Below are 12,490 nucleotides of genomic sequence, written 5' to 3'. Positions count from 1 at the left end.
CGAGAGTGAAATATGCGATGGGGTTGATCGAAGTGTCGACTGCTATCAATATTGTGCCATTATATTTTATATCCACCAAGTAACGTTTTCGGACAAGAATGTAAATTGTTTATTTTATACATATATTCGTTGGTTGTCTTTGCAAAGAAATCAGAATTAATAAGTGATATTTAGTATATTACGTACGGGTACGTCCAAAAGAGAGGTATGGGCATTGTGAATGTCATCTCGCTCTGTGTGGTAGGGCACAGCCAGTGGATGTCATTTCAGATCTAGAGCAGAGCCCAACTGGAGAAGTACCTCCACCTTACAGAAAACAGCAGCCAAATAACACTAGACCCTACTCATAGTGTTGTGTTCCTGCCGGTGAGTAAGGTTGCCAGAGCTCAATGAGGGGGGGGCGGTTTTAGGGTAACTCCTCTGGAGTTGCAGGCGTACATAGGCTACGGAGGCTGCTTACCATCAGGCGGGCCGTATGCTTGTTTGCCACCGACGTAGTATAAAAAAATAAATATTGACCGATTAATTAATTTTCACAAATGAAACTATAGCTACTATTAAACATGTCTAAGTTTATCGGATGGTTGGCGGATGGGGGTTAGGCGAAAAAAAAAAAGGTTTAAGATATTTCCGTCACGGCCATCCTTAGTTTAAATTCTTTCTCGAGAATAAGTAGCCTAATTTCATCAACTTACGTATATCCTATAGTGGCGCAGTTGGCAAACAGCCGCTTAGAAACATGTGGTAACAGCGACGATCCGGATTCGATCCTAGACATTATGTGTGCAGTTATTTTTTTATTCTTTTTGGAATTGAATTTTATATTTTTATTTGATTAAGCGAGTGTGAATCTCGAGCTAAGCGTATCAGTTTATATTTAGTTGTTCTCCGTCTGTAAGTTATATTTCTGAACTGATTTGTGAAATTTTGTGAGCAGATTCGATAGTTACTATTTTGTCGATATTTTTTTCGTATTTGTTAATAAATATAAATAAATAAAAAATATAATATGACATTATTACACAAATTGACTAAGTCCCACAGTAAGCTCAATAAGGCTTGTGTTGAGGGTACTTAGACAACGATATATATAAATATTGATAAATACTTAAATACATAGAAAACACCCATGACTCAGGAACAATGTTAATCAATAATATAATACGTTTACCAATAATATTATACTTCGCTCCAACTGAGTGTTCCACGATATTCACGCATATTTTTCCTTTTTGTTGCTGTACATCAGCAGTAATGCTGGCGAAGTCTGTATCCGAACGGCACCGTTACCCAAAGTATGTTTGAGGCGCTGCCACTGGTACTTACTATAATTAAAACAATAGCTTCTAAGAAACATTGATCTGGAACATAAAATCCTGCTTGTAACATACATCATAAGACGTTCCGACAAACTCCGTTCGACTGTACACGACACACGTCAGTTTCTAAATTGCTGTGTTACCATTGGCGCGAGCGACCGAGCTTAGAACAAACCAAACTTACTTGACCTCTTGATGTTATGTTTGCTGGTAAACGCACCTTTAGAGGCTCAATATTACTAACAATTATGAGACATTGCTGAATTTGAAATAAATAAATTGATCAATCTATATGAGCTAAATAAATTAAAATATAGTATTACAAAATTTAAATTAAATATTATTTTACTGAATCTTAGGTGAATAAATGATCTTTTTATTTCAAGCTTTATTTCAATATAACATTTACATTATAAATATTTAAGCAATAAAACACTAAACTAGAGTATGACTAAAACCTAAATCTAAAAATAAATAATGCTAAACGTAAAATAAATGAAATAATATTAATTGCCCCCCCCCCCCCCCCCCCCGTGGCATGGTAACGTAGACTCTGGCAGTTTTTTTATGATACAGGAGGCCAACGAGCAGACGGATCACCCGATGGTAAACGATTACCGCCGCCCATGGACACCTGCAATACCAGAGGAGTTGTAAGTGCGTTGCCGGAATTTACGATGGGAGAACGCTATTTCTTAAAGGTTTGAAAGTTGTATCGGTCCGGAAATACCGCAAACAACAGTTCATTCCACAGTTTAGCTGTGCGAGGCAGGAAGTTTCTGGAGAAACGCACAGCGAAAATGCAGAGCGAGGCCACATCTCTACGCAGCGCCACAGAGTCAAGCCGATCCGAAATACGCTGGCAGTCACTGAAAGTATTAAAGATTAAATTGAAATCACTTTTACGAGTTACATTAACAGAGACAAATAATGAATTTTCGTTTCTCAATATTTGCAGCCTCAGAGCGAGTGCAGTTAACGATGCTTTAGCAAACAAACGTAATTGCCAATATTTGACTTCTGATGAATCGTTTTACAGTGAATAACGTTGTTTAACTCATCTTGCTATTATTGACATCCGAGTAAGCGAGATTCCAAAATTAAATCACGGCCACAATTTTCTCGGCCTCTGTGAAAAGGCAGACTTAGATAAGCCTTCGACTCGTTAAGCAATTGTAATGACACAGTAATAGATAGAGTCTTGCAGCGGTACTGTAACTCACAAAACACCGCTCTACGCTGAGAGATAACCAGTATAAGATAAACTAATTTTGGACCCCGGTACCTACGTCCTTAAAGTACGTCCAAATGGACATTGTGAATGTCATCTCGCTTTGTATGGTAGGGCACAGCACAGCCGATGTCATTCCAGATCTAGAGCAAAACTCAACTGGGGAAGTACCTCCACCTTACAGAAAACCGCAGCCAAATAAGACTAGACCAGTCATAGCGTTGTGTTCCTGCCGGTGAGTAAGGTTCTCAGAGCTCAACGAGGGTACGGGGTGTTAGGATCGGCAACACGCATGTAACTCCTCTGGAGTTGCAGGCGTACATAGACGATGGAGACTGCTTACCATCAGGCGGACCGTATGCTTGTTTGCCAGCTTAAGCGGCACATGAAAAAGTGTCATATAGAGCCCTTGCGATGGGAGCAGCAGGCAGCCATACGAACGGAGTGGCAAGCTACAATAAATGCCAAAATAGCTGAATACGAAGCGCGTCGGCGCCCAGAGCTGGATGCCAGCAATGCACTATAATTACAGAAAAGGTGTGTTCACATGCCCGCAATGTTCGCGAACCTTCGGTAACAGATCGGCTACGTCAGCCACTTACGAGCATACCAGAGACAGCAACGGAGTTGGTAGCAGTCGGCGAGGCCGAAAGGCCGTGAAGTTATTTATGTTACGTGGTCTTAGTTAGGAATTAGTACAAAAAAAACACGACTACGTTTTTATCTATGAGTGCAGTACAACAAAGCTTTCAGGATGCTGATGGGGCTGCCTCGTCATTGTAGTGCCTTAGGTATGTTCGCGGATACATTTGACTTCCATCCGACATCCGATATCGGATCGGGAAATGTTGAAACACTCTCACGCTAGAACATTAGAGTCCGATTTTAGCGTGAGTCATCCCTAATAGTAAGACAAATAGATAGATAGATAGAATACACACCTCACACCTCACACCTCACACACACACCACACACCTCACACCTCACACACACACCACACACCTCACACACCTCACACACCTCACACACCTCAGTAAAAGATACAGCTTGAAGAAAAACAAATGATTAGTGAGACCATCTTTTTCGTGGACTTTGTTCTCGCGAAGCACGTATAGTCGTTTATGAACTACGCAGTTCGATTAGATGGACAATTTGCTGCGATAGGGGAGACTGGGGAAAATAGGACAGCGACCGTATATCTTAGTGACGGCGCGTTATGACGCGCCCTCGAGCCTTATTTATTGTGAGACTGAGCGGTGAAATTATTTTACGCATCGCATGTTGGAACATTTATTTTGGATTTTTTTTTAAGTACAATATGTTACAGGATATAAAGTTCATAATCATAATTTATTGATGATATAAAATTACCTGTCAAATAGGTATGACAATATGTAAATATTACATATTATTTTAATTCTATGAAACAGATTTATAGGTATAACGTTTGGTCGAGGAAAGTGTAATTTAAACTAACCCTCAAAAGCGGTATCCTTCAAAAGTGCTGGAGATGCAGATGCAAATTTTTCATATAACTGACATTTAGTCATCTAGTCACTTTAAAAAAAAAAGATCTTAATCGTTGTGTTAGAATCTCGATTTTTTGTCATGGAACATCAATAACATCATATACTTAATTTGACTTGTCTTAGGGTATATAATTGAACAATTACAATTACACATTTTATTATTTTATTAGATGTATATACCCCCAGCTGCAAAAGTGCATGTCCACTTTATGAATTATTCCCATGCTATTTTGCAGCTCGTACCTTAGCACAGTTCCTTAATCGAATCGGAAAAACGGAAAATTTACAAGCCATTCAAGCTCCTCGCCTCACAATACAACGTGACATGAACAATTATCAACTCGTAGCACGGATGCGGGTTTTCCTGAGCGCAGTTGATGTAAAGCGGGGAGAAACTGCCAGCGCCGAAAGGAATGATGGTGGGCGGCCAGGAACCCACGGAGTCGCAGGCGGTCACCTTCTCGCCTACCCACTTCTTTTGTTGTTTGTAGCAGCCCTGTCACAAAAAAAATAACGTGACATGAGCCTAAAACTTGTGGATTATGATGATGAATGTTTAGACAAAAAATAAGGTGAAAACTGTAAAAACTGAAACTATTTAAATTACTTTCCTAAACACACTTGGAGCTTACTATGTACCTATTTTAATTCATAGTTTGGTAGCTATTTGACAGTAAACTAAGTTTGAAATACTCAAAATCATTCCCGTACCCAAAAATCTCGGGTAGAATTATGGTACAGCGGGTAATTTTGAAGCCTTTGTCCATTTAGAGCATTGGTTCAATTTTACAAGAACGATAAACAATTGTCTTAATTGTTCTTTAAAAAAAAATTAAGTCATCTGCCCTCTTAATTTGCTGTTTAAATAAGTCCTATCAAAAAAGGCTCTGCTGAAAACATTTTCAAATTTATGCTTCAAAAATAAAAAATACCATATTTTTGCTTCGAATTTATATCGAACAGAATAGGTAAAATAGGAACCTAATAAATGTCCAGACCGGAGCAGAAATGTCGCAAGACAAGAGTAATGCAGCTGCAAGGCAAAGGTAGGTAGGTATCATATCAGCCATATTTTCTATTTAAGTAATTCATGTTTGTTTCAACATTTCTATTTTTTTTTCTAAAATTCTTTCCCTATTTTATTTTACTGTGATATATTTCAAACAAATAATTGAATATGCACTTACATCAGTCACATACAGGTAATCATGTGACCCAACAGTTTTTTGTGGCAACTGAATCTGATCTTCTGTTTTGCGTCCTGCAACAAGGATTAAATTATAATTTTAGTATAACTGAAATCGATGTCATATTCAATTAATTATGCATACACTAAAGATAAAGTAACTAGAAACTCAGAAAGTGGCCCTCTGGTAGGCGAGACTAGAATAAAACCAGCATTTTCAGCTTATGCGGCTAACGTCTTGACCGCTAGACCACCCGACCACGGCGGTATTAATCCCAAAGTCTCGAGAACATGCATCTTTAAAAAGCTGACTTCTACGCAAATACCACTGGTCAGCGGATATGACATCTATTTCAGTTTATTATTTATTTTATTGACTACTTATTGTTAAGGAAATCTGTCGCTGGGTTAACAAATAACACAATGTAATATAGAGCACTTAGGTTTATTCACTAATAGGCCGATTACACTTCACATCAATTATCACATTTAAACACACGGTCATGACTTAAGCGCGGCGGTCTAGCAACTAACTCCGCAACTAGCCTAGAGAAAGATGGCGTCGCATGGGCGACGCCAGCTCTCTCCTGATTGGCTCATTTTCGAAAAGTGTCCTTGAGGTGCGTCCTTTCTTCGGCGGGGTCGCCGGCGAACGCGCTCGAATGCGAGGAATGAAAACGTTGTTATATTATAAATACAAATAATAAAATAATAATAAAATTGATTATAGGTGTTTCTTAGTCATAATTTTAATGATTATTTTCTTTATTTTAATAACAAAATTTCCGTGAGACACAGATTTTAAACACTTATATTCAAACGGGACCACCGCGGACCGCCATCACATGCTCCTAATGAAGCTTCTCGTTATGGAAAGAAACAATTTGACGACCTGTCTGGCCTAGTGGGTAATGACCCTGCCTATGAAGCCAATGGTCCTGGGTTCAAATCCTGGTAAGAGCATTTATTCGTGTGATGATCATGGATATTTCTTTTCTATGTATTTAAGTATTTATAAATATGTATGTACTATATATATTGTTGTCTAAGTACCCGCAACACAAGCCTTATTGAGCTTACCGTGGGACTTAGTCAATATGTGTAATAATGGCCTATAATATTTATTTATTACATTACATGCCGAGCAATCTTCGACTTAAACTAGGTAAATTTAAAAGTGGAAAAATTACTGTCTCGGGTGAGACTTGAACTCACGGCCTCTGAGAGGCCGTAATTTTTTCACTTTTAAATTTATTTTAAGCTTAATAGCATCGTTCACAGACGTTTCTACTTGTTAAAAATTAATTTAAAATAGGTACCCAGTCCCTACCTACATCAGTGATAGTTTTTATTTTATTTTCCTTAAAAAAAACTTTTTTCTTACTGTTTATAATAATGAGCATGTTTAAAAAGTTATATAATTTATTTATCGTCAGAAAAATTGATCCAATTAGCCTCGGTTTACCCCAGGGTACTTCCTTAATAGGTAAATTGTATCGTTTGAGTGTCTTTTAGAGAGACCGAATCGAAAACTTTTTTATACTACGTCGATAGCAAACAAGCATACGGCCCGCCTGATAGTAACCAGTCACCGTAGCCTATGGCCACGTACACGTACGCGTTGCCGTCTCTAACACTCCGTATCCTCGTTGAGCTCTGGTAACCTTCCTCACCGGCAGGAACACAACAGTATGAGTTAGGTCTTCAACAATTTTCACCTATAAGTAGGTGCTAGACTACACTTTATTGCGCGTAGTAGAGTCTGCCATCTAGTGGCTTAAATCTAAAAATTAGAGCTCTGTTCAGTATAGTGATGGTGGGCATCCGAAGACGAAAATAATGATCTGTTTAGCTTTTAAATGTTTTAGTGTAAGAACACTTCTCGATGTGTACTATTGAGCGGCATCGTCTTTTAGACTAAGCTCGGTAAATAAAGATAAAAAAAATCTAAAAAGAAAACACGACATTATGCATCGCATCAATGAATTCTTTACTGCTCTCTACAGTTCATGCAAGCTCCCTAGACTCACCAAGCATCAGCGTTGAGCAGTGGTAGTCAACCTTCGTGGTAGGAGCCGTGATGATGCGAGGGACGTAGACGGCCGAGCTGACGGCGAGTATTGCGATGAGCGAGGTGATGACCTGCATACTGGGAGAGAAAAACTTAATGAACAATAAAAACTCAACTAAAACGCTTAATAAACATGCAACAAAAACACTTATTAAACCACATTCAACGTGGGGTACAACTGGTACCTGGTTATGTGGCGCTATGCCGTCTTTAATGTAACTTACAAGCACAAATGTAGTATCTCACAATTTTTTATTATATTTTTATTAATACAACCCGGCAGCTTGAACATGTCATGCTCGCTAAAAAGTCTTTACTTACGGTGGCGTCGTTGATCGGGTCGCCACTTTCCCGAATGAAGGTTGAGGGAGGCGATGGCTGAGATACACGTCATACTCGTGAACGGGTGCTGTTTGTGGAGACCGGTCTGTTTAAGCTTACACGGGGTACAGGTTATGTTAAAGTATATAACTTTACTTTTGAGTGACATTAACGTGAGACACTTCATTCGGTTCTTGTCTGTTTTATTTTTTTTGTCTTTTAATTATTTATATAAGAATTCAAGCCTTGGCGACCCTCTACATCTCTAAGGATAATTTAATATATTTTTTATATTTTATCTCTGACACTTAGAGACTTATACATCTCTAAAGAATTTTAGTATTTTATGGTTTTATTTTTTTATCATAGTTTTTTTTTTGTGTAATTTGACATTTAGAGACAGTATACATCTCTAATAAAGTATTTATTATTTCATAGATTCGATATTTGTAATTGTTTTTTTTATTTTATTTATTGTTTGTAAAAATGGACATGTAAAAGTGCCCCTGTGGCCTATTTGCTGAATAAATGTTTGATATTTGATATTTGATACCTTTTTGTAAATCTAGTCGAAAACAAAGATTTATAAAAGATAGTCCCATTTGAAAAGTCTAAATTATTTCCTTAATTTAATTTTTGTTCGTAATTGTACATGTAATTTTACAGTTATCGACGAAAACAAAATCTCAAACAATAATTTAGTTTATATAAGAAGAAATCCGCAACGCAGGCTTCGTCAGGTGGCTACAAATGCAACATGTTACGTCCCATGATGATATCAGCATCAGGATTCGCCGTTTTTTTTAAATATTAATTTAAGTTAAATAAATTAGATAGATAGAATTTTTCAGTTACATAATAATAATTAATTACAAAATGATAATAAATTTAGATTACCATATCGATAAATTATTTAAATGCACAAAACTATAAATAAATAATGTCAACAAATTACACTACAGAAATTTAAAAAAATAATAAAAGGTCTTCACACACAAACGACTTATAATTACAATAAAAATATCGGTCACGAATCGTACCAGGCTCAAATATCCCCAATACGCTCGCAGCGTTACCGCGCTGAATGGCCAATGAGATCGACTGGACCAGGTACGATCCGGACCATGGGTCGCAACCCCTGTCCCTCAGCCGCCGACCCAAATCCCTCACAAAGTCCCTCCACAGCCCAAGGTCTCGCAGGCTCGACTGCAACTGGCACAAAGTCGTATATTGGTTCCAAGGCAGAGTACTTGGCATGCTTCATTTTGGCGGCATACTCTATGGCTGTCCCTTTTATTTATTTATTTTTATTTATTTATAACCAGACATACGAATCCGTGGGGCAAAATTAGGGAACAAGTAGGGAGTTCCTGTATCGATAAACTCAACTATCGATGCTAGTTCTATATACTAGTGATCACTCAAGGGTTTGCTGGTAAAAATATGATTTTATTAAGAGTAAAAAAATAATTAAATAATAATTCAATGTACTCTTCTTCGTTTTTAAGACAAGACAAGACAATTTTATAATTTTACTCCCTTAATTTTAGACGCTTAATACCCGAAAATATGGAACAAATTCTGGTCGTTTATTTTAACAATAGTAAATGGGACATTCACGAAGAAAAAAATTGGGATGAGTAAAATTATAAAATTGTCTTTTCTTAAAAACTAAGAAGACTATTATTGTTATTATTTAATGATTATTTTTACTCTCAATTAAAACTTATTTTTACAAGCAAACCCTTGAGTGATCACTAGTATATAGAACTAGCATCGATAGTTGAGTTTATCGATACAGGAACTCCCTACTTGTCAAACAAATTTTCTTTATTCTTTATTCTTTATTGTATTGCAGTCATGCTCATTATACATTAGGTGTTACAGTTTGAAGATAGTAGGTACATGACACCCTGTAAGGGCACTCAATATTTCTTATGTCTAGGTATTTAATACTTATGGCAACGAGATCTATATTTATAACGTTATATTTTATCGACGTTTATGCAATATTATGATATAAAATGTCAAGTTCGTTTATGAAATTAATAAATAAATAAATAAATTAATAAAATAATGATGGTAAATACTAAATGTAATGAGTATTTTATTAATATATTAAAATAATAAGCAACATGGTTAATATTAATGAACTATAGCGTGATGTTTTGCCCTACGGATTCCTATGTCTGTTTATAACTCACCTTAAGTAGTGTATTTATAGTTTAAAATAAATCAGAATCACTCAAACACATAACATTGATGTGTTGTCGGTTGAAGCGCCGCGGGGATACTGCGAACTTTCGACTAATAATAGCTACTGCAATGTATAAAATGTTAAGGGCTAGCCTTCATTTTATTTAGTCACCTGCAATCATTTACGGGGTGAATAGGTCATACCAGGGATCAGGGATATCAGGGTTTATTGTATGGGAACGAAAACGGTATTTTTTCGTTCTTTGTTAATTATTTCATTCCTAATCGGGCAATCTAATAATACGAAGTCGTTATCTAAAAACACAACTGAGTCCTACATTTTGAGTATAAAATAAACCGAATATTTCGCTGTTTTTGCAAAAAACCGGTTCCGATCCCTGGGTCTAAGCAACTTTAACTATAGGACTAGCCCCGAAATCGCGAAAAAAAATTGGCGGTCCAATATTTGGAGATCCAATAGCTGTGACATTAACATAGAAAAATATAGTAGATACAGGAAGCCAATTATAGGAACTCACAGGTAGTGACATAATACTAAACTAAGATAACGCACTATTGCAACCACATATGTGAACAAAGCGAATACAAATGATACCTAATAAGGATAATGTGGGAGTTCAAAATATTATTATGGGAGAGTACATTTTTTTTTCGCGATTTCGGAATTGGTTCCATAGTAAAAGTTGCTCATTATGACCTATATATTCAGCCCGTAAATTATTGCAGGTGACTAAATAAACAGCTTGTATACGTAAAGTAATAAATTTCTATTAAATTATACTGATTTATAATCCATTCATTTGATTAAAGTCAATACGTGGCAGCGTATTTCAATTTTACTTGTATTATTTTAACTAATCTGGAATGTTACCGTTTGATTGAAATATTTTGAAATAATTTTAAAATTAGAAAGTCGAACTATAAGGCAATGGAGCTAGAAAATACTTAGTTATTGATAAGTCGGTTTATTCTTGGCAGCTTCCGACACGTCATAAGGGAGGAACCTAAGCAATATCTTACCGAACAAATCATTCTGCCATTTTTTTCGGGGGGAAACGTGCACACAGTCGCACTTCTCACATACAGCATCCAATCTGTAATGACGACACAAATACATAGAAAATGACACACGTCAAAGACAAATCTTGCAGACCTCGATCTCTTTTTGTGTACGGACGAGTCACAACATGCACCGCCATAGGTACAGTTGTACCTATGCTTTGGCAGAGGGGAAATAGTATGAATGCCGTCTCCCTTCCCTGTGTTGCTCGAAGTTTGCAGATAAGCTTATTTTTACATAAAGTATTTATGTTTCATTGGGACACCTCGCCTTAAGTCGTTATGCTATCAAGCGGTCATTATCTCGGGTCTCGGTGGTATCTTTTATTCAATAAACAACTTTTTTAGTAGGTACTAACTATTTATACAGTAAGAGACTATTTTGTGACTTTTTAACTTCAATTCACCAAGATTTTTGTTTTGTACGTCAGTGGCAAACAAGCGTACGGCCCGCCTGATGGTAAGCAGTCTCCGTAGCCTATGTACGCCTGCAACTTTAGAGAAGTTACATGCGCGTTGCCCACGCTTACACTTCGCACCCTCGTCGAGCTCTGGCAACCTTACTCACCGCCAGGAACACACCACTAGTTATTTGGCTGCAGTTTTCTGTAAGGTGAAGGTACTTCCTCAGTTGGGTTCTTCTCTAGATCAGTAGGCCGAATATGGTCGGATCTTTATCATTTGTCACCATGCCTGTCACGTTCTAACAAGTATGTTAGCACGAATGTGACAGGCATAGTGACAAGTGATAAAAATTGAACCATGCTGCCTCTGGAATGACATACGCTGTGCTGTGCCCTACCACACAAAGCGAAATGACATTCACAGTGCCCATACCTTTCTTTTGGACGTAGTTTAAGGACATACTCGGGTCCAATCATAGTTCCCATAGCAAGATAATTTTACTTTTACCATGGTGGCAAACAATTCCACATATCGCGTGTGATAGTTTTTTTGCCACCGACATATTTTATAGACATAAATCAGTATTTGCTTAAGCACGCATCTGCCGTGCCCACATATTACTAGTCATTTGGCCGTGCCTAACAGATCTGACTTGACTCTTCAGTTGCTGAATCTAAGGTACCAATTGGTGCATTTCAATACATACTCAATTCGCACAATCAAATACCACTTACAAAATGTATTTACTGCAAAGGATTAAAAATGTCCCAGATTGACCCGGGGCGCGGGGTCTTAATGCAATCTCTTTTATTTACTGCGCAGAATTACATTCACTGCACTCTGGCTTGCACAATGTAGGGAAGGGAACAGAAGAGCAACTTTTTATCACTTAGGCCAGTATTTAGTCCATAGCTTTCAACCAATATATTTTAGATTCCATCAACTACTGTCAGTGCTTGCCCTCTGGCTATGGAGTGTGGAATAAAAGGAGGAACATCTCTGTGTATGAAAAGTGTCCATCAAAAAACATTAAATATAGGCTGCGCCACAATACACCGAACTAAAATGTTATAGACCTAGTATTTATATAGATGTGCTATACGCGTGCGCCCGTGAGGGACAGGACATACGCAATGCGAGAAAATTAAAAAC

General features: G+C 37.3%; 1 protein-coding gene across 1 annotated transcript; it reads right to left on the bottom strand.

Annotated features, from left to right (window-relative positions):
* Positions 1-3,827: 3,827 nt before the first annotated feature.
* LOC133533798 (uncharacterized) lies at positions 3,828-9,960 on the bottom strand. The gene is made up of 4 exons (XM_061872849.1): positions 9,862-9,960; positions 7,296-7,414; positions 5,267-5,340; positions 3,828-4,575 (listed from the first exon to the last, which is right to left on the bottom strand). The coding sequence occupies exons 2-4, from the start codon at positions 7,411-7,413 to the stop codon at positions 4,363-4,365; spliced, it is 405 nt and encodes a 134-aa protein (XP_061728833.1). The 5' UTR covers position 7,414; positions 9,862-9,960; the 3' UTR covers positions 3,828-4,362.
* Between the last annotated feature and the right edge of the window lie 2,530 nt (positions 9,961-12,490).

Source organism: Cydia pomonella, unplaced genomic scaffold (genome assembly GCF_033807575.1).
Source record: "Cydia pomonella isolate Wapato2018A unplaced genomic scaffold, ilCydPomo1 PGA_scaffold_205, whole genome shotgun sequence".
NCBI lineage: Eukaryota > Metazoa > Arthropoda > Insecta > Lepidoptera > Tortricidae > Cydia > Cydia pomonella.
The sequence above is the reverse complement of the archived record's forward strand: the minus strand, read 5'-3'. Positions and strand labels throughout refer to the sequence as shown.

Bases quoted from the DNA above. Each gene is read 5' to 3' on its own strand.
- LOC133533798 (XM_061872849.1), bottom strand. From the start codon at position 7,413: ATGCAGGTCATCACCTCGCTCATCGCAATACTCGCCGTCAGCTCGGCC. The intron at 5,341-7,295 runs GTGAGTCTAGGG...TCCTTGTTGCAG, and splicing joins CTGCTCAACGCTGATGCTTG to GACGCAAAACAGAAGATCAG. The intron at 4,576-5,266 runs GTAAGTGCATAT...TTTTTGTGACAG, and splicing joins ATTACCTGTATGTGACTGAT to GGCTGCTACAAACAACAAAA.